The sequence below is a fragment of the Peromyscus eremicus genome, chromosome 13 (genome assembly GCF_949786415.1).
Source record: "Peromyscus eremicus chromosome 13, PerEre_H2_v1, whole genome shotgun sequence".
Classification (NCBI taxonomy): Eukaryota; Metazoa; Chordata; class Mammalia; order Rodentia; family Cricetidae; genus Peromyscus; species Peromyscus eremicus.
Genome location: NC_081429.1, coordinates 47659557 through 47687056, shown reverse-complemented (window position 1 = coordinate 47687056; position 27500 = coordinate 47659557). Strand labels below are relative to the sequence as shown.

At 42.8% G+C, this 27500-nt stretch overlaps 1 protein-coding gene across 1 annotated transcript in view; it reads right to left on the bottom strand.

Moving 5' to 3' along the window:
• Nucleotides 1-444: 444 nt before the first annotated feature.
• The window catches only part of Ndufs1 (NADH:ubiquinone oxidoreductase core subunit S1), a 37075-nt gene continuing 10019 nt past the window's right edge, over nt 445-27500 (bottom strand). The window contains exons 5-19 of the mRNA XM_059278314.1: nt 25701-25777; nt 23575-23656; nt 23355-23485; nt 22720-22905; nt 19709-19843; nt 17258-17372; nt 14855-15000; nt 13940-14068; nt 11751-11880; nt 10257-10417; nt 7411-7565; nt 5440-5615; nt 3561-3695; nt 3395-3467; nt 445-777 (exon numbers count right to left, since the gene is read on the bottom strand). Of these exons, the coding sequence (XP_059134297.1) occupies nt 686-777; nt 3395-3467; nt 3561-3695; nt 5440-5615; nt 7411-7565; nt 10257-10417; nt 11751-11880; nt 13940-14068; nt 14855-15000; nt 17258-17372; nt 19709-19843; nt 22720-22905; nt 23355-23485; nt 23575-23656; nt 25701-25777 (1923 nt within the window). The 3' untranslated portion in view covers nt 445-685. The remainder of the gene's footprint in view (nt 778-3394; nt 3468-3560; nt 3696-5439; nt 5616-7410; nt 7566-10256; nt 10418-11750; nt 11881-13939; nt 14069-14854; nt 15001-17257; nt 17373-19708; nt 19844-22719; nt 22906-23354; nt 23486-23574; nt 23657-25700; nt 25778-27500) is intronic.

Sequence of the window (27500 nt, the reverse complement as noted above, 5' to 3'; positions counted from 1 at the left end):
TTGTGAGCCACTCTGTGGGTGCTGGGACTCAAACCCAGGTCCTCTAGAAGAACAGCTAATGCTCTTAATAGCTGAGCCATCTCTCCAGTCCCACATTTCTATTAATTCATTTTAACAAAAAACTTAAAAAATTTTTTTTGCGATTTTTTTTTCAAGACAGGATTTCCCTGTGTAGCCCTGACTGTTCTGAAACTCACTCTGTAGACCAGACTGGCCTCGAACTCACAGAAATCCGCCTGGCTCTGCCTCCCGAGGGCTGGGATAAAGGCGTGCGCCACTGACACCCAGCTCTCTGTTGTTTCCTTACACTTCAGGGGCTCAGTCTTTAGCCTCATACATGCTCGGCAACCATTCTACCAATGAGCTATGTCCCTAGCCCTGAAAGGCCTCTCATTTCATCCATTTGAAACAAAAAGATCTATGAAAATAAACAAAATTCACATGTTAAGGATCAGTGTTTTTAACACAAAAGAACAAAAGACAGTTTTATTAAACTACTTAATGCGTGCACATAATACATAATTTAAACTGCCAAGACTTTTGGTAAGTGCAATACCATTTTCAAATAAGCATAGTATAATTTAAATATTACATCATCAGAATCACGTTGGAAAACATTAACTTGTAAGGGATTACACCAATGTCCATGTACTATCTACACAAGCCTGGGTCCCTGGTGGACGTCTCAGCATATGGATGGTTCCTCGACCGCCTGAGCACCCTCTGTGACAGCTTTGACACATTTGGCCATTGTCTGTGAAGCTCTGCTAATTGAGTCTGAAAGACATTAAGAACATGCAGTTTGTTAATACAACTTTCTTTGTTGTTCTGGAAACAGTGTCTCAGATTACAGGCCAGACAAGAACTCAATAGTATACCAAGTTAGCCTCAAACTCAGGGTGAGCCTCCTTGCTCAGATTCCCGAGTGCTGAGATTACACCGAAAAATTTCATGTTGCACATATTCAAGAACAAAAAATGGCACGCCTTTAATCCCAGCACTCGGGAGGCAGAGCCAGGCGGATCTCTGTGAGTTCGAGGCCAGCCTGGGCTACCAAGTGAGTTCCAGGAAAGGCGCAAAGCTACACAGAGAAACCCTGTCTCAAAAAAAAATCAAAAAAAAAAAAAAAAAAAAATCAAAAAAAAAAAAAATCAAGAACAAAAAATGGTGAGGCTGTAATGCAATTATAAGTAAGCAATACATTTTGCACATAAGCTCTTTACTGGCTGAGATTTTTTAAGCAAGGGTTTTATGTATCTTGGGCTGTCTATGAAGCCAAGGACGACCTCCTTAAAGTATGATCCTCCTGCCTCCACTTCCTGTTTACCACTATAGCTTTCTGGCTAACTGCTTTTAATATCTAGCAATAATTAAATAATCACATAAGAGCTAGATAACATACAAGTATAAAAAAAATTAAATGGCCGGGCGGTGGTGGCGCACGCCTTTAATCCCAGCACTCGGGAGGCAGAGCCAGGCGGATCTCTGTGAGTTCGAGGCCAGCCTGGGCTACCAAGTGAGTTCCAGGAAAAGGCGCAAAGCTGCACAGAGAAACCCTGTCTCGAAAAACCAAAAAAAAAAAAAAAAATTAAATGATAGGAAATTCTTAAAAATCTAAGAAAAAAAGATACAACCGTTTATCAGCTAGCTATGGTAGCTCATGCTCATAGTCATCTAGCAACAGGCTGATACAGGAGGATTGCTATGAGTCTAAGGTCAACCTGGGCTACACAGAATTAAAAACAAAACAAAAAACAGCCAGGGGCTGGAAAAGGCCTGATGAGCTGAGCTTGAACTCTGTATCCCAATGTAAAAGCTTGACATACAGGCACTCATTAGTAATCCCAAACTCCTATGGCAAGATGGGCACTGGAGACTAAGAAAATCACCTGGTAGTTTGGCCTGGAATACAAAGCATGGCAGAAAAAGCAAGAGAATCTCAGCCTCAACATGATGGAAAGAGGGCACTCGCTTTGGAAAGTTGTCCTTTGACCTCCACAAGTATGACATGGCATGTACAGACTTGCACGCACCCACCCACACACTCACTTACTCGCTCTCTCTCTCTGGTTTTAATAAATTAAAAGCTGGGTGGGGATGGCACATGTCTTTAATCCCAGCACTCGGGAGGCAGAGCCAGGCGGATCTCTGTGAGTTCGAGGCCAGCCTAGGCTACCAAGTGAGTTCCAGGACAGGCTCCAAAGCTACACAGAGAAACCCTGTCTTGAAAAACCAAAATACAAAATAAAACAAACAAACAAACACAAAAGCTGAATGGCCAACAGCTAGGCAGCAGAGGGATAGGCAGGGCTGGCGGGCAGAGAGACTAAGTAGGAGGAGGAATCTAGGCTCAAGAGAGGAAAGAGGAGAGAAGAGGATGAGGGAGATGCCCACCAGACAGACATGGAGTAGGACACACAGAATGAAAAAAAGTAAAAAGCCCCGAGGCAAAACATAGATGACGGGAAACAGGTTAAATTAAATTGTAAGAGCTAGTGGGACAAGCCTAAGAGAAGGTGGAGCATTCGTAACTAAGAATAAAGTCTCCGTGTTATGATCTGGGAGCTGGTTGGTGGGCCAAGAGAAAGCCTGTTGCAAGTCTATATTCCATAAAAAACCTCCAACGATTTACCTCAGAAGCCCTGTTTGGTATACTTCATATTTAAATACTCCATCTATAATTTTCAGACAAACCTTGAGTTTTTTTTTTTAACTTGGTTTTTTAAAAAAATAATTTATTTAACTTTATTTTATGTGCATTGGTATGAATGTATCAGGTCCCCTGGACTTGGAGTTACAGACAGTTGTGAGCTGTCATGTGGGTGCTGGGAATTGAACCTTGGTCCTCTGGAAGAACAACAATCAGTACTCTTACCCACTGAGCCTCTCTCCAGCCCTGAGAGTTTTTTTTTAGTACTTTTAAAAATTCTCCCTGAATGTCATTCAGTAATTTTTCTTATAATATTAAAATTTTACACTTAAAATCTGTTAAACCTTTTGGGTGTTCAAACTTTGCATACATGTCACAAACACAAAAAGCTCGAAGACTAGGGTCCAGTGCCCAGACTTACCATGTACAAAGTGAGCTGTCGGCCCAGCCCTGCCTCCTAAATGACATTAGTTTTAATGGTTGACAATTTCAGATTAGAGGCCAGTGAGGTAGCTCAGTGAAGAAAGGTGTTTGCCACCACGCTTAGTGACTGGAGTTTGATTCCCACTAGTTGTCCTCTGAGCTCCACACTCTCCACGGTGAGTGTGTGCTTTCCCCTATACACATAAATGTCAAAACACAAGCTCTTCTGATCAACAGCCAACAGTGCCACACACAAACAGCTAGAGATAAGGAGGTCCTCTGACTCTCTGAGTAGTCGGTAGTCGACTGAGAGTTACTCACCTGTCATATAAAAGTCTTTTATAGTCAGCTGAGGAGGAACAAGTGGGTCAGCAAGAAGTTCCTGGTTCACTAGCTGAAAAAAGAAGAGACCAATAACTGGACTGAAAACCAGTACTATTGTGCCAGATACACACCATCAGGAAACTGCACACAGGCAAGCTTTTACCTTGGCGAGCTCACTTGCTTGCTGAAAGTAATTAGCTCCTTCAACATCATCATATCGAACAAGATTAGGAGAGACCTCTTCTAGTCGGTTCCTCACTTGATCCAGAGTATCATATGGAAGAGTGAAACCTGCAATCTAAAGAGATCAAATCCATCATGACATACAACTTTAGTACTTAAATATGTCAGAGTTGGGGCAGGCCAAGATGACTGAAGACACCTGGTGTCAAGCCTGAAGATCTGAGTTGATCCCTAGGACCCACTCAGTGCAGGGAGAGAACAGATTCCCTCAGGATGCCCTTAAACCTCCAAATACATGCTGCAGCGCACGACCCAACCCAATACAATAAATACATGTCACTTAGCTTGGCAAGGTGGTGCAGTGTTGTGGAATATTACTTTAACTAGACAGAGATGTGTTACATTTGTTTATGTTGTATTTGTTTAACGGTGTAAAGATGTGCTGCTTTGCCTGCCTAAGGCACCTAATTGGTCTAATAAAGAGCTGAACGGCCAATGGGCAGCAGAGGGATAGGCAGGGCTGGTGGGCAGAGAGAGTAAGTAAGAGGAGGAGTCTAGACTCAAGGGAGGAAAGAGGAGAGAAGGGGGAGACGCCAGCCAGCCAGGCAGCCATGGAGCAGGACATACAGAAGGAAAGAAAGGTAAAAAGCCCCGAGGCAAAACATAGATGAAGAGAAGCAGGTTAAATTAAGTTATAACAGCTAGTGGGACAAGCATAAGGTAAAGCCAAGCATTCATAACTAAGAATAAGTCTCCAAGTCATGATTTGGGAGCTGGTTGGCAACCCCCCAAAAATCCTGCTACAGCACAGACCTTTAATCCCAGCACTTGAGAGGCAGAGGCAGGTGGATCTCCGAGTTTGAGGCCAGCCTGGTCTACAAATGGAGTTCCCAAGGCTACATAGAGAAACTCTGTCTTGAGAAAAAAAAAGTCAGGGTTGGGGCTTAGTATGTACATCAGACTGGGCTCCATCTCCAGCACCAAAAGAGGGGGCAAAATAATTTATAATTGTAACTATGGTGAAATATTACTAAATGGAAAAAAATTCTGTTAGTATCTTTTAGCAGTCAAATTTTTTTCTTCTAAAAGCTTTATTTATTTAATTACTACTTTTTTGTCTACGTTTTGCCTGTGTACCTATCTGTGTACAATGGGCATGCCTGATCCCTAAGGAGACCAGAAAAGTGTATCAAATCTGCTAAAACAAGTTACAGATCATTGTGAGCCATCATGTTGGTGCTGATAATTAAACCCAGGTCCTCTGGAAGAGCAGCCAGTGCTCTTAACTGCTGAGCCATCTCTCCAATCCAGACAGATTTTGAGGAAGCATCAGGTGTGGAATACAGATGTCAAAAATTCTAATTCATAAGATGTCACCATATTAATAGTTTACTGCAGAGTGTTGCTCCATAGAGAGAGTACTTAGCAAGTGTATGGTTCTGAGTAAAGGGTTACAGAGACGATGCTAGGCTACACATCAATGCTGGTTTTAATTCTTCCCTCTCTGAAGGCTTTTTCTCCTACACTACCAGGTTATGCAAACCCTCCCTCATTTTAGAGAAAAACTTTCCATGACTTTGAAAATCATTTTAACAAGCTAACACGTCCAGCATCCCCTAAGCAGCATCACTAAGCCATGTCTTAATAAATGAACATGTGGTTCCGTGGCAAAGCTCCTGCCTTTATCTGTTGAGGCCCTGGGTCTATCTTCAGCACTATAAATTATAGACAGGAATTTATTGAACTCAGGACTTCATGCATGCTAAACAAGCACTCTACCAACTGAGCTACATCCCCAGATACTTAATGAATATTAATGAATAAAAAAAGACTTCAAAGAAACGCCTCAAGAATAATACCTCCGAGAGAGCTCTTATGATTTTCCAGTCTTCTCTTGCCAAGCCAGGAGGGGTCACTGCTACTTTGGTTTGTTGGGCTCTACCCTCAGTATTGACGTAAGTAGCAGACTTTTCTGTGTAAGCAGCCCCTGGGAGAATAACATCAGCTATGGGAGCACCAACATCACCATGATGTCCTGTGAGGAGAAAAATGGTGAACCACATTTTAGTAAAAACTAGATTAATACACAGATTAATAATACTAAAAAGCAGTGGTACACAGCCGTAACCTCAGGATCTGGGGGCCAAGGCAGGAGAATCTTGAGATCACTACCCCAACACACACTGGTTACACTGTATGTGCAGACAGCATCCTCCTTTTTAAATCTCATTTTTATTTTTGCAGCTCTGAACATCAAACCACCCCATGCAAACTATTTACCACTGAACTACACTCTGGGTTTTTTGTTTGTTTGTTTTTCAGACAGGGTTTCTCTGTGTAGCCCTGGCTGTCCTGGAACTCACTCTAGAGGCCACGCTGGTCACAAACTCACAGAGATCCTCCTGCCTCTGCCTCCTGAGTGCTGGTATTAAAGGCATACGCTACCATGAATGGCCACTTTCATATGTTTAAAATGAGAATAAGAGTGTAGTTCAAGCTGAGTGATGGCAGTGCCAGCACTCAGGAGGCAGAGGCAGGCAGATCTCCAAGTTCGAGGCCAGTCTGGTGTACAAAGTGAGTTCCAGGACTGCCAGGGCTACACAGAGAAAAACCCTGTCTCAAAAAACCAAACAAACCCAAAAACCTATTAAGACAATACATATTATACTAGCTGGATGTGGTTGTGCATGCCTATAATCTCATCACTCAGGAGGCAGAAGCAGAGGATCAGAAGTTCAAGGTCATCCTCAGCTCTGTATTGAGATAGAGGCTGGGGTTGGGGATTTAGCTCAGTGGTAGAGCACTTGCCTAGCAAGTGCAAGGCCCTGGGTTCGGTCCTCAGCTCTGAAAAAAAAAAAAAAGAGATAGAGGCCAATCTGAGCTACATGAGACCTTGTTTCCTTTTTTTTTTTTTTTTTTGGTTTTTCGAGACCTTGTTTCAAAACAAAACAAACTATAAAAATATTTTGCACTATTAAAGTTCTTTTCTTTAATAATACATAATAATAGTAATTTATTATTATTATTATTATTGTTATTATTATTATTAAGTAATAATGCTAAATATTCTGATAGAGTCCCGTGTTGTCCTGGCTGACCTCAAACTTAAATTGCTCCTACCTCAGCTTCCTGGAGACAGGAGCTACTACTGTTTAACATTCTTCTTTATGAGTGAGCCCACTTCAGCCATTCCTGTTACTGAGCATTCAGGCTATCACTACTACATGTTATTAAGTCATTTCAGGCAAGAAATCTTTTAATTGTTAAAAAATTATTTTGTGTATGGGTCTTTTGTCTGCGTGTATCTGTGCACGACATACATGCCTGGTGCCCTGAGGTCGGAAGAGGTGTTGGAGCCCCTGGATTGGAGTTACAAGACACTCAGGAGCTGCCATGCTGGTGCCTGAAGTGGAATCTAGGCTACCTGAGGAGCAGCCAATGGCCGTGACTGCGGATCCCTATCTCCAGCATGGCAGGTACAGTGTTTGTTAGCAATGTCAAATACAGTAACACCTATGATGGGTTTTTAAGGACTGCTTCAAACTCTCGCCATCTTGTCTCATCCTCACTGGGCTGGGACACAGGCATATGCCACCTCTCTACATAACAAACAGATTTTGTTCATTTTGACTTCTAAAATAAGGTTTATTATAAAACACGTGCAAATAAAAAAAGTCACATACTCAGATTAATCAGACCCAAAGTCTATACATTTCAATGAACTTCTATACAATTACAACAGTCACTCAAATGGAAACTGTGTGTAGCGAATAGCTTAATATATACCATGTCTGACTGTCTTTTGTTTCTGGTGCCACGGTGCTACTTGCCTTGGTAAATAATGAAACAATCCTTTGGCAGGTCCTGCCGTGTGATACAGCCACCATCTGCTCCCAGAAGAAACAGCAGTTTGGGAGGGTTCTTCCTAATGGCGTCTACCCCAGGTTTATAGCCAAGGTCCAATGCAGCTACCTGGCTTGCAATCCTATAAAACAGTTATGGAATTTCAAATACATGCAGTGATTTTTTTTCCAAGACAGGGTTTCTCTGTGTAACAGTCCTAAGTGGGATCAAAGGTGTGTGGCGGCAATCGCCGCCGCCGCCGCCACCACCACCACCCCGCCTTTTCTTCCTTTTCCTGTGGTTTAGGAGATTGAACCTAGAGTCTTGTACTGTCACCGTGAGCTACTCCTCCTTCCCCTACAGTCTTTTCATGAAACAATATGGCATGGACGAATTATAGAAATTTGAAGCCAACTGTAAATGGCTGAAGTTCAACACAGTGAGACAGAAAACAGCAATAAATCAAACATTAGAACAAAGCCACAGGATTGTGCAAATCAAAAGGGAGCTAGGTGTGGTCGCATATCACATAATCCCAGCTAAGGCAGGAGGACCATGAGGAAGATGTTCAGTCTGAGCTGCAATGAGTTCAAGGTTAGTCCGGATTGCATAGCAAGATCCTATCTCAAAGAAAGAAAAAAAAAGGTAAAAGGGAGAAATTTAAAACCATTGATAAAACAATAATTCATGTGGGGATGATGTTGGTAATGCCAGCTACACCAGGATCAGAGATATGAAGAGAGCTTCAAGCTTGAGGTCAACCTGCTGGGGCACCACAGCCAACTCAGGGCTATCTGGACATACAAAAAGAACCTGCCACTGGGCAGTGGTGGCGTCCCCTTTAATCCCAGGCACTCGGGAGGCAGAGCCAGGCGATCTCTGTGAGTTCAAGGCCAGCCTGGTCTACAGAGTGAGTCCCAGGACAGCCAGAACTGTTTCACAGAGAAAAACCCTGTCTCGAAAAAGCAAAAAAAAAAAAAAAAAAAAGAAAAGAAAAAAGAAAAGGGTGGGGGGAGTTCGGGCATGGTAGTGTACGCCTTTAATCCCAGCATTTAGGAAGCAGAGGCTGTTAGATCTCTGAGTTCTAGATCAGCCTGATCTACACAGCAAGTTCCAGGCCAGACAGAGGTACATAGTGAGACCTTTTCTCAACAACAAAAGAAAAACACACACACAAAAAAAACACAGGTGGGGGTGTGACGCCATTACTACACAGAATACAAAGACACACAGACTGGATATGTCTTTATGGAATTGTTTCCGTGAAAAGATCTCCTGAAGAAGAGGCTCTGAAACAGTAGGAGCATGCAAACCGGGTCTGGTCAGTCCAGCGCTTCTGCTCTCATAAGCGAAGGAGGGAGCTAACAATGGAAACCAGCTCCTTGCAACTGGACAGGTAAGCACTTTACACCACTAAGCCACACCCTCGTCACTCACTGAATTATTTAATAGTTGTTAGAGACTACCATCAGCGTACATGTTAAAAAAAGAAAGAGTGCTATATATTATTATAGTAAATAACTATTAACGTCTTTGTTTTATTTTGTTTTTGTTTTTTTTTCTTGTCTTATTGATTTTTCTTTTCCTTTTTCTTTTTTTTGAGAGAGAGAGAAAGAACATGAAGTTGAGTGAGTACCGAAGTGGGGAGGACCTGATAGGAGTTGGGGGAGAGGGAAGAATACGATCAAAATATATAGTATGAAATTCTTTTTGGTTTTGGGTTTTTTGTTTTGTTTTTTGAGACAGGGTTTCTCTGTGTAATAGCCCTGGCTGTCCTGGAACTTGCTCTGTAGACCAGGCTGTCACAGAGATCTGTCTCCTCACCCTAACCCTAACTCTAACCCTGGGTGCTGGGATTAAAGGCGTGTGCCACCATGCCCTGCTGAAAAATTTTTTTTGCAGAAAATAGTTCATAAAAGATTTCCAATTATAGGTGAAAATTCTTATTTGGTAATAAAAATAAGTTAAATCAGAACACAAAATTTATAGTCAAATTATGATTTCAACTATATAACTAGAAACAATCAATACAGGGAAAAAAGACTAGAAGGAAAGAAGCTAAAATAGCAATAGGAATTATTTTCAGATCATGAAATAATTTCATTTTCACACTTTGTCTTCTTTTCAGCTTTCTTAAAATAATTAGCATACCAGAATATTTATAAAAAAATCTCTTTAGCTAAATTCTCATATTAGATTATATTTTTATCATTTAATCAAAGTCAGAGGACTCACTGTAATTTTGTTTGTTTGTTTTTTGAGACATGGTTTCTCTGTGTAGTTTTGGTGCCTGTCCTGGATCTCACTCTGTAGACCAGGTTAGCCTTGAACTCACAGAGATCCGCCTGCCTCTGCTTCATGAGTGCTGGGATTAAAGGCGTGCGTCACCACTGCCTGGGAAGTTTTTTTGGTTTTGTTGTTTGTTTGTAATACAAGGTCTCATTCATCCCACGCTGGTCTCCACCGTGCAGTGGAAGAAGACTTGAACAGGTGGAGTTACAGGTGTGTATCACATGTCCTCTTATGTGGTACTGGGGAACAAATCCGGACTTCCTGCATGCCAGCTCAAACTCTACCAACGCAGCCTCACACTTTAAATTACTTTTTTGGTCACCACACAAATAGTTTCCTTTTATCCACCCTCCCCTCTGCCCTCATCGTTCCCTACTCCATAAATTGTTACTGTTACTTACTAACTTGCATTCTTTTTCAACAAAACATTTTACATCTCATATCTGCAATGGAAATAATGTTTCTAAAGGCTGCTTGTCCACATAAACATCACACACAGACACTCACTTGGATTTTCTAGTATGTAACACAGTGGACAAACCTGTGCAGAATATTCATAACTTTCCAGTCTCCAGGAACACCGCTCGTCACCCGAAGCGTTTGTGCAATGCTGGACACGGCTGCGAGAATTGCTGCTCCATCACTTCTCTGGAGTGCAGAACTGCCTAGAACCACCATTGGTTTTTTAGCATCCTTTAAGACCTAAAAAAAAAAAAAAAAAAAAAAAAAAAAGAGCTGTGACCTTCAAACATTGCAAGTCTAAGCTCAACAATTTAACCATATTTGCATCTACGTGTTCTTCCAAGTTTGGGAACCTAACATGAGGAATCATTAATTTACTTAACAACATCTGAGTTAATAAAAACATCTTGCCAATGTTACTGTGAAAAAGCTCAATATCACATAATACAGAGTTTACACAGTAAGCCTTGGGATGACCATCCTAGCCAAGTATCCTTTGGCTGGAAAGACTATGGTAGGTCCCTACAACCTGGAGAGTGTCCCTCCAGATACCCAAATGGTACTGACGACCCAGGTGTGACCCAGGTGTGACAACACCTGCCTGTAATCTCAGCACTTGGGAAGCAGATGTAAAAGGATCATTAGGTTTGAGGCCAGCCTGATCTACATAATGGATTCCAAGCCGGCCAGGGCTACAAACAAACAAACAGACTGCAAATGTCAAGACACAAAAAGAAATGATGCTCAAGTGTCACAGAGACCCAGACATAGGAGAAGGCAGGAGAGCAGCAGAGCACCCCTAAAGCAGCCAAGACTGCTGCACACAGTGCGGGAGTGAGTCTCCAGAGCACAGGAAACCACAGGCTTGCTGGAGATGGAAAGAAGGGAAACTGAAGAACAAACAGTTCACACAATAGAAAAAACAACAAAACAGCCGGGCGGTGGGGGCGTACACCTTTAATCCCAGCACTCGGGAGGCAGAGCCAGGCGGATCTCTGTGAGATCGAGGCCAGCCTGGGCTACACAGTGAGTTCCAGGACAGTCAGAGCTGTGACACTGAGAAACCCGGTCTCAAAAAACAACAAACAAACAAAACACAATAAATCAAAGGAGCTAGAGAGATGGCTCAGGACTTGGAGAGGAGCAAGAACCCAGCACCCACACGGCAGCTCACAACCATCTGTAACTCTAGTTCCAGGGGATTCAGTGCCCTCTTCTGATCTCTCTAGGCACCAGGCTAGCAAGTAGTAGATATACATGTAGGCAGGCAAAATACTCATACATATAAAACAAAAATAAATAAATCTAAAAGAAAGAATAATAATAATTAAAAAGCAGGGCTGGAGAGATGGCTCAGCAGTTAAGAGCAGGGCTGCTCTTCCAGAGGACCTGGGTTCAATTCCCAGAACTCACATGGCAGCTCATACCTGTCTGTAACTCCAGTTTTAGAGGATCTGGAACTCTCACATAGACATACATGCAGGCAAAACACCAATGCACATAAAAATAAATAAACTTTAAGAAACTAATAATCAAAACCCAGCAACAGTAGATATGTGTAACTCAAAAGCACCTGGCTGAATGAATGGCTCCCTGAAGCGATGTCTCGCAGAACTTTAGGAGAGTCTCCTAGATGGTCGTATCTGTAAGTGAGGTCCACCGGACTACCTATGAGAGCCACTTTTAGGTCATTATGAAGCCAGCTGAAACAAAAACAATTTTTGGAGCCAAATAAGCATAGCCCTTGGTCTCAACAATTCTAAGTACTACCTCTATTTATAGTTACAAAATGTCAAAAGCACAAAAGAACTCACAGACTATTTAATTTTAACAGATATAATTTCATGTGTACCTTTCAAAGTAAGAGTGTTATAAAAATGTACAAATAATTCAGAAAGCAGACTTGCTGTGTAGAATCCTGAGTACAAGTCCAATGTAAACAATGTGGGTTACATTTCACAGCACTTGTATGGCAGTTAGTTACTTCTCAAACACTCATGAAAACAAACTCATTCATTTGCTCTTTGCCGCAGAGTCCTATGGCGCGTGGTAACTCTAACGCTTGTGTAAAACAATGCTCAGTCACCTGTTACCCTCGAGTAGTAACTCCCTCTTTCACTCTCTGCATTTTCCAGATTAGATAATAAACTGTACGTCCGCCCTACTGAACGTGTCCACAACACAAGAGAGACAGACAGTGGGGGAGGGGTTCTCCGAAACCACCAGCCTGTGCCACACAAAGGAAGCAAGGGGGTGACATGCCATGACATTAACTACAAGGTGTGACTCTAGAAGGACCCTGGACAAGAGGGAAACCGCTCTAACACGGAGCAAGGCACACAGTATCCACGGAAGAGCCCTGAGTGTAAGTAAGCCCTACCACCAGAAGACAAACCCCACACAGAGGGTGGGGCTGGCTAGACGCTCTGCAGGGTAGGGCACCTGCCAATCAATCCAGTTCTTGGGCCTCACACAGTGGAAGGAGGGAATGATCACATGTGCACCGCACCGTAGCACATCCATGCCCACATACATATACACACATAAAGTTCAAACAAACAAACATGCCTGTAACTCATGAAGAGAGGAGGAAGCTGAAGGGTCAGTTCAAGCTCAACCTTAATTTCATTCAAAGTTCAATGTCAGTCTTGACTACATCATGAAACCTTTGTTTTTTGTTTTGTTTTGTTTTGTTTTTTTAAGGTGGAGGCTGGAGAGATGGCTCATAGGTTAATAATTGCACTGGCTTCTATTCCAGAGTTCAATTCCCAGCAACCACATAGTGGCTCACAACCATCTATACTGAGATCTGGTGCCCTCTTCTGGCATTCAGGAACATATGCAGGCAGAACACTGTATATGTAATTAATAAATAAATTAAAAGATCATTTTATTAAAAAAAAGGGGGGGGGGCTAGAGAGATGGCTCAGTGGTTAAGAGCACTAGCTGTTTTTCCAAAGGTTCAATTCCCAGATGGTGGCTCACAACCATCTATAATGGGATCTGGTGCCCTCTTCTATAATGCAGGCATACATGCAAATGAAGTACTTGTACATTTTAAAAAAAAAGGAGCCAGGCAGTGGTGGCACACACCTTTAATCCCAGCACTCTGGAGGCAGAGGCAGGTCAATCTGGTCTACAGAGTGAGTTCCAGAACAGCCAGGGCTACATACACACACACACACACACACACACACACACACACACACACACACACATAAACAAACAAACAAACAAAAAACCCTGTCTCGAAAAACAAAACAAAAATAAATTAATTAATTAAAATAAAAAGATAAAAAGTACAGGACCAGGTGTGGTAGCACCTGCCTATAACCCCAGCACTTGAGGTAAAGGCAGGAAGATTAGGAGGTTCAAGGTTCACTCTGACTTATGGTGAGCTTGAGGCTAGCCTGGGCCACAAGAGACTCTGACTCTACAAACAGGAAGCCAGGTGGGGTAGTACATGTCTTTAATCCCAGCATTCAAGAGGCAGAAGCAAGCTGATCTCTGTGAGTTCTAGGCCAGCCTGGCCTATACAGTGAGTTCCAGGAGAGTCCAACTCAAAAAAAAAAAAAAAAAAAAAAAAAAAAAAAAAGTCCTAACAAAATAAATTGGTAGGGTAGAATGAATCTGTCAGGAGTTTTCCTCCAGAATCACTACAACTAACACTTAGGAGGAATTACCTAAAACATAGTTACATACATAAACAAAAACAATCACATATTTTTAAAACTCTTACCATATGAGCATTACATTACTCACCTCTTTCGAATTCTAGCATTAAATAGCGGGGCCTCAAAACGTGGATTTGTGCCAATTAGAAGAACAACATCTGCCTCTTCCACCCCAGCAATCGTAGTATTGAGAAGGTAATTGGAACGTAAATCCGTGCTAAAGGATAACATATGACTCAAGTTTAAGAAGGTAAGAAACAATAACAACACAAAACCCTGCAGTAAACTTAATACACGCTAAAATACATATACAAAGTTAATACATGCTAAGAACCCAGGGACTACTCTCTTCTCGTAAATCCCAGGGCACTCTCACACAAACATTTTCACAAAGCATGCCTAACTTTTCTTTTGTTTACGAGACAAGGTCTCACTTTACAGCCCAAGCTGGCCTTGAACTTGAGCAGTCCTTCTCTCAGCCCTCCAAGTGCTTGCGATCACCACACGAGCCACCATCCCAGGCAGGTGTGTCTACCTGAAATCAAACTTACATATTTATTAATGGCTATATTCTCCTACAACTTTACCTTCTTATTAGCATGTGTTAATTACACATATGAGTGTGGAATCCCATTTTCACCCACGTGAAAAGTGTCATCTGGGCACACTCAGCACTCACTACCCTCTCCAGCTGCTCTCCCACTCCTGCTATTCTATCTCCACTTCCACGCTGTCTGATTTTGACTTATATGTGAAAGTACAGTGGTACGATAGAGAACCACAGTGTGTCAGAAATTGAACACTGATGTTACAGATGTGGCTGTTTTCTGTAACTAACTGATGATAGAGTACAAAAGCACCCATCTTTAATCCAAGCACCTGGGAGATAAAGACAGACAGTTCCTCTGTGACACAGAGTTCAAGGCCAGCCTGGGATACACGAGACCCAAAACCAAAATAAAACCAAAAGCAGCAGCCTGGAGCACAGCGTCTTGCTTCTCACCCAGCTCCTTCGGTGGGGAAGATCTCTTCAGTGCACAAGTTGTCAGAGTCTACTTTATTAAGCAAATCTTTCAGAGCTACTAAGGCTTCAGCATCCACCAAGCCACCTGCAATTGCTGCCACATCCTTGCCTTGAAAGCTCTGTAACTAGAAACAGACAAAAAGAGCATCACTAAGAAACCTAGTCATCAAAGACCATAACTGTTCAGAAAATAAAAAGTCATTTTCAAGTATCAAAAGAGAACTAAACGTGGGGACGCATCAGCCACCTTTCCTGGATAGGTATAGCTACCACCCCATCCAAGGCGCTTCTCTTTACAGCAAACAGAAAGAAGAACCGAGACTGGACAAAATGCAGCAGATCAAGAGGACCCAGCCACAACAGATGCATCTACAGCTCAGGGAACACCATGGGAAGGGCAGAAAGGTTCTGTTCGTTTGCTTGTTTTTTAAGACAAGGTTCATCTGTGTAGCCCTGGCTGTCCTGGAACATGTTCTGCAGACCAGGCTGGTTTTGAACTCAGAGGTTGACTTGCCTTTGCCTCCCAAGTGCTGGGATTGAAGGCGCTCACCACTACGCCCAGTTTATGACTAAAATATATTGTATGAACATTTTTTTCAACAAAAAAAGAAAAAGGCTATCAACTGGAGAGTGGGAGGGGACTGTGAAGGATTCAAAGAAGGGTGACAGGGAGGACCTGGAGGGAGGAAACAGGGAAGTGATGCAATTCCATTTCAATTAAAAACATTTTAAAAAATGAAAAAAGGGGAGCAAATATAAAACATGAATTTAAAAGGGCATTGCTGTCAAAAATATTAGCAAATAATAGAATTTTAACCTTTTCTTTTGCTGGTGGATCAAATTAATTAGCATATGATTGTTGAAATAACTTATGAGTTCTCAATTTAATATATTTTGGGTTTAAATGCAATGAACCACTTAATTATATATGCTCCTAATAAATTTATTCCTAACAGTTCTTGTCACCGAAGCAGATTATAAGCATTTTTTTTTAAAGAAGGTTTATTTATTTATTATGTATACAGTGTTCTGCCTGCATGCCAGAAGAGAGCACCAGATCTCATTATAGATGGTTGTAAGCCACTATGTGGTTGCTGGGAATTGAACTCAGGACCTCTAGAAGAATATCCATCTGAGCCATCTCTCCAGCCCCCAGATTATAAGCTTTATATACATATTTTTGGACATAGTATTAAAGGCAAACTATACATATTCTAATTTTCCTATATTTTAAGAATTATACATTTTTCAGCTGGGCAGTGGTGGCACACGCCTTTAATCCCAGCACTAGAGAGGCAGAGGCATACAGATGTCTGTGAGTTCAAGGCCAGCCTGGTCTATAAAGTGGGTTCCACGACAGCCAGGACTGTTACACAGAGAAACCCTGTCTCAAAAAAACAAAACAAAACTAATCACACATTATCTTTGCCAAATGCATCAGTAAAATATATTGAACAACATGCAAAGCAGAAAAACACTAATCCACATGTGACTAAAAAGCTTTCCACTGCTCATTCAGTCTAAAAATGAGAAGCAGTAGTGATGTGTGTGGGACCAAGGCGAGTAACCCTAGCTTGGCAGGGCTGTGTATGTTACCTTACGAACAAAGGAGCTTCACTATGAGCTCTGGAGGATGAAAATCATGGAGTTATAGTTACCTTAATGAAACACAAGCTATTCTAAAGTTTCTGCCATTCCCTCTAGGCTTTGCTCTTTGTCTACAATGTCTTTCATCTGGTCTATTCTTTTCCCTTTTACTGACTGCTGGGAACTAAACCTAGGGCTTTACACATGCTAAGCACACTCAGTACAAGTGAGCTACCCCCTGACCTCCAGCTTGGCTCTGGCAAGCTCACATTCCTCTGAGGCTCTGTTCCAGAATCCCTCTCTGTAGGAAGGGATCTTGAAGCCATGGTTTTGGTGTTTTGGTTAGGTACCCTGCACCTTTTTCGTGTTTCCTCTGATATCCGTCCTAGTAGAACAGTAATTACGGCCCTTTCTCTAGCCTAACAAGGTGGAAGGTAGAGAGCATGTGTCAGTGGTCTATGGGCCACAGTCTAGAATGTAGCTAGTATAATATCTGAGACACAGCTCTCAAAAATGTCAAAGAGAGACAAATTATAATCTTGGCAAGAAAGGAGAATAGAATGGGTGTGGTGGCACATGCCTTTAGTCCCAGCACTCAGAAGCCAGAGGCAGAAGGATCTCTGAGTGTTTAAGGCCAGCCTGATCAGAGGGAGCCACACAATGAAACCCCTGTCTAAAAAAATAAAAAGAAAGAAAGGAAGGAAGAAAGATGAAAGAAGAAGATATGTCCTGTCTTCATGACAAAGTTGTTTCTTGGAAACTACACACTATTTATCCTATATTTCAATGTTTTACCATTCCAGCTACACGAGAGAGTGCATCTTCCCAGGAGGTATAAGTTAAAAGTCCCTTTTCATTTCTGACCATGGGCTCAGTAAGTCTTTGACGTTTCAGTCCATCATAGGCAAATCTAGGCAAAAGAAATCACACAACATATAGAACATTGATAAGGAACAACTATAATTTTCTTTTCTTTTTTTTTAATTTTCAAGTTTAAAACTGTTAAATAGAAGATTAACAACCAATCGGTGGTGGCGCACCCATTCAATCCCAGCACTGGGAGGCAGAGGCAGAGGCAGGCAGATCTCTGTGAGTTCAAGGCCAGCCTGGTTTACAGAGTGAGATCCAGGACAGGCACCAAAAACTACACAGAGAAATCCTGAACCAAAAAACAAACAAACAAATAACTAAATGAACAAATAGAAGATTACCTGAAGTGTCAAACAGAATAATAAATACCCAAGGCAGGTATGGTGGCAATAGATAGATCTACCCTAGCTGGGCACAGTGACTTTAATCCCAGCACTCAGGAGGTAGAGGCAGAACTCTGTGAGTTCAGGTCAGCCGAGTCAACAGAAAGAGTTCCAGGACAGTCCGGCTACACAGAGAGGTGTTGTCTGGGGAAAGGCTCTCTCTAATTCCTTTATTCCCAAGCACCAGAGGTGCAAAGCACGGCCTTGACTACAGTCAGCAAGTGTTCTGCAACTAAGCTACAGCTACAGCCCCTTTGTATGCTTATTCTGAGACAAGGTCTAAGTCTCCCAGGTTGGCATGAACTTCAGATCCTCCTGTTGCAGCCTCCAAGTACCTTAGACCACAAGCTTATGCCACTATGCCCAGCATTTGTAACTATTAATGTTGATTTTTTCTTCATTCTCTTTATAAAAATCCAGATTTTTCAGTAGTTTATATCATTTTGCAACATAAAAAATTCCATTAAAATGACAATAAGGGCTGGAGAGATGGCTATGTGGTCAGGAGCACTTGTTCTTGCAAAGAAACTGAGTTCAGTTCCCAGCACTCACATGGCAGCTCACAACCATCCACAACACTGTAGTACATACCCAGCACCCACATGGTGGCTCACAACCATCCACAACACTGTAGTACACACCCAGCACCCACATGGTGGCTCACAACCATCCACAACACTGTAGTACACACCCAGCACCCACATGGTGGCTCACACTGTCCACAACACTGTGGTACACACCCAGCACTCACATGGTGGCTCACACTGTCCACAACACTGTGGTACACACCCACCACCCACATGGTGGCTCACACTGTCCACAACACTGTGGTACACACCCAGCACTCACATGGTGGCTCACACTGTCCACAACACTGTGGTACACACCCAGCACCCACATGGTGGCTCACACTGTCCACAACACTGTGGTACACACCCAGCACTCACATGGCAGCTCACAACCATCCACAACACTGTAGTACATACCCAGCACCCACATGGTGGCTCACAACCATCCACAACACTGTAGTACACACCCAGCACCCACATGGTGGCTCACACTGTCCACAACACTGGTACACACCCAGCACTCACATGGTGGCTCACAACCATCCACAACACTGTGGTACACACCCAGCACCCACATGGTGGCTCATAACCATCCACAACACTGTGGTACACACCCACCACCCACATGGCAGCTCACAACCATCCACAACACTGTGGTACACACCCAGCACTCACATGGTGGCTCACAACCATCCACAACACTGTGGTACACACCCAGCACTCACATGGTGGCTCACAACCATCCACAACACTGTGGTACACACCCACCACCCACATGGTGGCTCACACTGTCCACAACACTGGTACACACCCAGCACTCACATGGTGGCTCACACTGTCCACAACACTGTGGTACACACCCAGCACTCACAAGGCGGCTCACAACCATCCACAACACTGTGGTACACACCCACCACCCACATGGTGGCTCACACTGTCTACAACACTGGTACACACCCAGCACCCACATGGTGGCTCACACTGTCCACAACACTGGTACACACCCAGCACCCACATGGTGGCTCACACTGTCCACAACACTGTGGTACACACCCAGCACCCACATGGTGGCTCACACTGTCCACGACACTGTGGTACACACCCAGCACCCACATGGTGGCTCACACTGTCCACGACACTGTGGTACACACCCAGCACTCACAAGGCGGCTCACAACCATCCACAACACTGTGGTACACACCCACCACCCACATGGTGGCTCACAACCATCCACAACACTGTGGTACACACCCACCACCCACATGGTGGCTCACAACCATCCACAACACTGTGGTACACACCCACCACCCACATGGCGGCTCACACTGTCCATAACACTAGCACACAGACATCCACAGGAGCAAACCACTCATACATGTAAAGTAAATCTACAAGAAGACCATCCATTTTTCTATCAACTGTACCTGGTTTTATCGGAGATCCACTCTTCGTTGATATCTTCATGCATTCGTGGTAAAATCCTCATCACCTCTCCAGTCCTTGTGCTAACCACGATGTTACTCCCCACTGCGTCCATGACGTCAATGGACTCGGTCTTTCTGAGAAAAGAAACATACAGTTCATATGCAGATGCTAAGAGCAACAAGAGCTTCTGTTAGTTATGTCCCTGTCAGCTTTTCCTTTTGGTATTGAGACAGGTCTCATACACTCAGGCTGTCCTCAAACCCTCTGGGTAACAAGTGACTCTGAACTGATGGTGCAGCCTCTGCATCCCAAGTGCTGGGATTACAGACATACACCACCAGACCCACCTCCTTTCTAAATCTAAAAATAGTGGAACTCGGAAGAACAGCTATAAATATAAGCACCTCCATATTTTAAATACACTGACAGGCCAACTGGAAGGGAAAACAACTAATTAATTCTGGGCTGCTGGTAGTCAAAGACAACTACAAATCAACCATTCCAGAAAGCAGAAACAGAGCTCGACAAAAACAAATAAACAAATAAATAAAATACCCCCCAATACCATTTCATCACTTACATACCCAAATGTAAGACATAAAAACTACTCTGTGGGGGGCTGGAGAGATGGTTTAGTGGTTACGAGCACTTGTTGCTCTTGCAGAGAATCTGAGTTGGTTCCCAGCACCCACATGGCAGCTCACCACTGCCCAACTCCAATTTCAAAGGACTCAATGCCCTCTTCTGGCTTCTTCAGGCACCTGCATGCACACAGGGTTCATACATAACTCAGACCCACACACATACACATCAAATACAATATAAACCTAAAAACAGCTGTATTGTGGAGCTAGAAATACGGTTTAGTAGATAAAGTAGGAGCTATGCAAGCATAAAGACCAGAATTCAGATTCCTAGCACCCACAAAAATGCCAGGAGGGCATGGCATCATAGCACTCGGGAGGATACAGAGTTGAGTGGGCGGACCAGAAAAACTGGCTAGTCAGAGTGAGGACAGCAATTGGTAGGCTGTCAATTCAGGCTCAGCAATAAAGGCTGCCTCAGTAAATTGAGTGAAGGGAGTCAGGAAGACACCTGATGTTAACATCTGGTCTCCTCCACACGTGCATATGCACAAGCACACCTGATCAGCCTAAAAATCTGCAATGGCTGGGTGTTGAGTGACACACAATGTAATCCCAGCACTTGAAATGCAGGGGCAGGTGGATTTCTGTGAGTTCAAGGCCACCCTGTTTTATATAACCAATTCCAGGACAGCCAGGGCTACATAGACAGTCCCTGCCTCAACAAACAAACAAACAAATCTGTAATGGTCTGGCTGGATGCTGCTCCTGCCTCCCTCCTCACTGAAGGCTAGTACCATGGCATATACTCATGCAATATTTTTTCAGTATTAGAAAGAAAGAAACTATAATTTTGCAGAGGTTTGTCCTACCTTCCATTTAACTAGCTACCTTCCAATAAACCATTTTTATGGGGCCGGGTCAGGCTCTTTAATCAGTAAGCACAGGCTGCATGAGCGTGAAGGCCCGAGTTCTAATGTCCAAAACCCACATCAAAAGGTGAGTGACAGTGATGCCTGTAATCTCAGCACTATGGAGGCAGGGGTGGGAGGGTCACCAGGGCTCACTGGCTACCCAAATCAGTGAGTTCCAGGTTCCGTAAGAGATAAAGTAGTGAGAAATTAAAGAGACCACTTGACATCCACATCTGGCATCCACCTACACACCCTCCCTCCCACATACAAACATGTACACACACATATAAATTTTTTTTGGTGGTGTTTTTGTTTGTTTTGTTTTGTTTTTCCAGACAGGGTTTCTCTGTGTAACAGCCCTGGCTGTCCTGGAACTCACTCTGTAGTCCAGGCTGGCCTTGAACTCAGAGATCCATCTGCCTCTGCCTCCTGAGTGCTGGAATTAAAGGCGTGCGCCACCATCTCCTGGCAACACAGTTTTGTTTTGTTTTGTTTTTTTACGTAAAGCAAACAAAAAAAGTGTAGCCCAAAATTCATTAAAATTTAAGAAGAAAATGACACAGAACATTTTATGAAAAGTAGGGAACTAGAATTTAAAAACGGGGTGAGGAAGGTGTCTCAAAGAGTAAACGCACTTGCTGCGCAAGCCTGATGACCTGAGTCTGATCCCTAGAACCCACACCAAGAGCCAGATGAAGGGGTGCACATTTCTAATCCCAGCACTCCTACAGTGAGACGGCAGGAGAAACATGGGAACTGGTCAAGAGTCTGTAGGCTGGCAGGCCTCACATATGCAGCATAATGGAAGAAATGAGACCTTCTTACATTCTACAAGGTAAGAGATAAAACTAAGTTCTGAAAGTTGTCCTTCTCTCGTGCACACTGGCATGCACCCACCTGTGCATGAACACAAGCTTACACACACACTAAATAAAAATTAACACAAATAATCACGGCTAGGAATATGGCTCAATCTGCAAAGCCATGGCCTAAGTAAGTACAATGTGCTGAGTTCTATCCTCATAATGCATGTAAAAATGCTGGGTATGATAGACATGCTTGGAATCCCAGTGCTGGAGAAGCCGAGACAGATGATCTCTAGGCAGCCAGTCTAGCCTAATCGGTGAGTTATAGGCCAACAAGATACCCTGTCTCAAAGAAGGTGGACAATGTTTCTTAGGATGACACCAAACCTGTCTTCTGGCCTGTAAACACACCTGCACACACATTCATAGGCACCTGCACCGCATCTGTCACATACACACACATAAAATAAAATCTTGTAAAAACAAGTCGGTCAAAAATGGAGAGATAAGGAGCTGGAGAGATGGCTCAGGGGTTAAGAGTACTGACTGCTCTTCCAGAGGACCTGGGTTCAATTCCCAGCACCCACACAGCAGCTCACAACTGTCTGTAATTCCAGTTCCAGGGGACCTAATACCCATGGCAAAACACCAATGCACATAAAATAAAAATAAATTTAAAAAGAAAAAAATGTGCAGAGATAAATACCTTGTTTCCCAAGGCCGGGCAGTAAAGGCATAAGGCTTCGAGGTCAGGGCACCTACAGGGCAGATATCAATGATATTCCCAGACAACTCAGACATGAACATTTTCTCAACGTATGTGCCAACTTGCATGTCATTTCCTCTGCCCGTTGTGCCCAAATCATCTACCCCGGCAATCTCACTTGCAAACCTGAAAAATGAAAATTCATTAAATGGTGGAGTTCAGCAAACAGTATTTCCTTTCCTGTTCATGATCACAAAGACAATGACTTTCAAAACATTAAAAAGGCATTAGTATATTTTCAATGATAAGGATAGTCAGCAAATAAAAATTAATGTTTTTCTGTAACCGAAGTGTAACACACAAACAGAAACCTATACAAATCATGTGTATGCAGTTCAGTAAGTTATCACACAATTAATACCAGATTTAAAGTTTTAAATTCAACTGAAATTGGCATTAATTTGAAAGCAAATAGCATAGTCTTTTTACCAGAATACATGAAGGAAAAAAAAAAGCACCAAAAACAAGCAAACAAAATCTAACTTTTCCCCACTAAATAATGGCTATCATTTCAAGTGCTGTTATTCAATGAAATTAAGTTAGCACCCAGTGATATTCCTGAAGAAAAACATTACCTGATGCATCGGGTACACTGTATACATCTAGTCATGATGGTCTTCACCAACGGTCCAATGTTCTTGTCCTCCACAGCACGCTTCCCCTCTAGAAACCGACTCCTGTCGCTTCCAAACATCATGGACTGGTCCTTAAGGAGATGACGAGAGAGTCAATCTACTGCGACTAATGAAATTAAAACGAGTCAATCAAAAAGACTGACAGAATTATTCTAGATACCTGTAGATCACATTCACCTCCCTGGTCACAGATAGGACAGTCCAGTGGGTGATTCGCTAATAAGAACTCCATCACACCTTCTCTGTATGAAAAATCAAATATATAAAGTGACATGAGCAGCTACCACTAAAAAAATGGTGACCTATATGTGGTGATATTTTATTTGTACTGAAATGTGATTTTATTTGTATGTTAATAAATAAAGTTGCCTGAGGGTCAGAGCTATAGTAAGCCATAGCAGAAGCTGGGTGGTGGTGGTGCACACCTTTAATCCCAGCACTTGGGAGGCAGAGCTAGGCAGATCTCTGTGTGTTCAAGGATACAGCCAGCATGGAGACACACACACGCCTTTAATCTCAATACCAACCATAGAAGACCTGGAGGTCTGTATAGATGGGCAGTGACGAGGTCATGTGGTTGGGTTTACAACCAATGAGAAGGCAGAATAGAAAGTCAATAAAAAGGACAAACACAGAAAGTAGGTCTCTTGCAGAGGAGGACAGCAGTGGCAGGGTAAGGATTTTAGCTCTTAGCTTTTGCTCTGACCTCTTGGGCTTTTAACTTTGCAATTGGCTCTGTGTTTCTTATTTAACAAGACGGTTATACCTACACCTATATGCTAGCTCAATAACCTTAAGAGAAATTTTTATAATTAGCATACATTTTTTTCATCTTTCGAGACTCATTCTATAGACCAAGATGCCCTTGAACTCACAGAGATCCAGCTGCCTCTGCCTCCCAAGTGCTGGGATTAAAGGCCTGCGCCACCACTACCTGACTTAGTTAGCATGCATTTTAACTGACTTCCAGACATGCCATCATACTAGTATTCAGCTAGTATTAAATACAGTGTGAACATGTTCATAAGAATTTCAACTAAAATACTCATCCTAGGATGTTGACTTTCAAGGCTTTGTTTACTCATTTATTTTGAGACAGGGTCTCATGAAGCCCAGCTGGCCTCCAACTCACAATGTAGCCAAGGATGTCCTTGTATTCTGATTTTTCTAGCTACACCTTCCAAATGATGGAAACAGAGGCATATGCCACCACTGCCAGCTTTTTTTCTTTTTTGATTTTTTTCATGACAAGGTTTCTCTGTGTAACAGTCCTAGCTGTCCTTAAACTCACAGAGATCCACCTGCCTCTGCCTCCCAAATGCTGGGATTGAAGGCATGTGCCACCACTGCCTGGCTTGTTTTTTATTTTTTTAAAGACAGAGTCATGCTATGTAGTCCATGTAACTTCAGCCTCCCAATTGCTGAAATTATAGGCACGTGCCATCATGCTCCTCTTTTTACAATTATGACTTTAGGGCTGGAGAGATGGCTCATTGGTTAAGAGCACAGGCTACTCTTTCAGAGGACTGGGTTCAATTCCCAGCACCTATGTAGCATCTTATAACTATCTGTAACTCCAGTTCCAGGGTATCTGGCACCCTCTCAAAGACACATACAAGCAAGATATCAGTGCAAATAAAATAAAAATAAATAAGTCATTTAAAAAAAATTTAACCTTTAACAATATACAATTCTCAAACACTGCTGGGGTAGGTGCAGCTTAACTGGCAGAATGATCACCCAGCAATCATGAAACCTTGGGTTCAATCTCCACTACTGCATTACTCAGGCATGGTGGCCTTATGCCTGTAGTCCTGGTACTACGGAAGGGGGGACCAGACTCTCAAGGTCATCTTCAGATCAATGAGTGTGAGACCAGCCTGGGCTACATGAGATCATCTCCAAAATAAAGTTTTTTTTAAATTGCTGAAAGGTTCTCAGAAAATATCTACATTAAGATGAAGACAGGGCTGGAATTATAGCAATATGGTAAAGCAGTCGTCTGTATTAGTTTTATAGGTTTAATCCACAAGCCTCACACACACATACACTGAGCACCAGAGCAAATACTAATGTGTCATGGACTCAGCTCAGTAAGTCCTGGGTGCTACTCATTGCAAGGTGCCTTTTCAAGGCTCACACTATTCCCCACAATCCCTCGACTACCTGCGCTGACCCTCTACTGTGCACTCATCTGTGCTGGTCTCCAAAGGTCGGCACTAAATCCCTCATCTACGGGAGGCATGACTACCTCCTGAAGAACCTACAGCAGCAAGAACCAAGTACCTGGCTTTCTTAGACTTCTCCGAGTTTGTCAGGATATTCCAGCCCTTCATCACGGGCATAGCACAAGCAGCAACGACCTAGAAGTTCAATGAAGAAATCCATTTGTATTTATAAGCAACACTACACACAAAATATTAATAAAACATTAAAAAATAAACAAAACCCTGGGATGCACAATGAGCTGCATGACAAACTGAGATCTGCCTCAAGATAAAAAAAAAAAAAAAAAAAAAAAGCACAGATTATTTTTCAAAATAGATTTCCGTTTTCAGCTAGGTAGAGTGACACATACCTGTAACCTCAGCAATAGGGAGGAGGTAGAGGCTGCAAGTCTGAGGCCAGCCTGCCTAGCCAGAGTTTTATTGATAGTGAGACCTTTTCTAAAAGACAAGTAACAATAAAATTTTTTCCACTTTTTTTTTATAACCATAGGATAATCTGACCCTTCATGTTAATCTTACAAACTAAATATTGCTGTGGTTTGTCCCCAAAAGGCCATGTACTGGAAGGTTGTCCCCATTCTATAGAACTTGTGAGAAGCAGTGCCAAGTAGGAGGCAAAACGGGACAAGTGAGAGTAACACTGGTTTCTCGATGATCAGGTCTTGGAGCAGATTAGTTCCCATGAGAAGTGGGTTATTGACAAAAAAGAGGGGGGCTGCTACCCAGTCTCTTGCTTTTCCTCCTGTCATATTATAAAACAATCATTTGTCTACCAAATGTTGTTGCTTGATTTTGGGCTCTCAGACTCCAAAACTATGAGCTAAATAAACCTCTTCACTTCATAAAGTATCCAGTCTTGGGTATTTTGTTATAGCAACTCCAAAGAAACTAATTTTTGAGTCAGGGTTTCTGTACCTGGCTGTTCTAGATCTATGTAGACGAGGCTGGCCTCAAACTCAGAGACGCCCCTGCCTCTGCCCTCTGAGTGCTGGGATTAAAGGTGTACACCACTATGCCTGGCTTTTATTTTTTAAACTTTTTCTGGCCTGTCTTTCTTTCTTTAATTTATTCTTACTTTAAAAATGTTTAAGACCAGGTCTCACTACGTAGTAGTGCTGACCTGGAACTCACTATGTAGACAAGGCTGTCTCCAACTTACAGACATCTGCCTGCCTCTGCCCTGAGTGCTGGGATTAAGGTGTGTACCACCACACTCAACCTGATCACCATTTCTGTGCTTTAAAAACCAGGAACAGGCAGACAAGATGGTTCAGTATGTAAAGGTACTTCCTAAGTCAACCCTCGCACCTACATAGAGGAGGAGAAGAGTGACCTCACGAAGTTATCCTCTGATCTCCACCTGTTCCTTAGCACATGCATACACATCATGCACACATACATGATAAAGTAAAATTGAAAAAAAAAAAAGCACGGTGGTTAATAATGCCTATATTAGCATTCAGGAGGCTAGTGGGTAAAGGCACTTGCTGCCAAGCTTGACAGACCCGAGTTTCAGCTGTAGGATCAACTTGGTAGAAAAAGAAAACTCACTCCTGACCTCCACACACGCAGTGGTATGTACACGCATGCACATGTGCACACAAATACATACACTAAACATAATAAATTTTTTTAAAAGGATTTAACACTAGCCTGTGCTATAGAGTAAATCTGAGGTCAGCCTGGACTAGGTAGAGAGACTTTGTCTCACAAAAATGAAACCAAGGGCCAGTGGGATGGCCCAGTGAGTAAAGGCGCTTGTCAAACCCAGGGACCTCAGAGTGCAATCCGCAGGACCCCATACGGTGGACAGAAAGGTCCAGACCCTGTAAATTGTCCTCTGACCTCCACATGTACA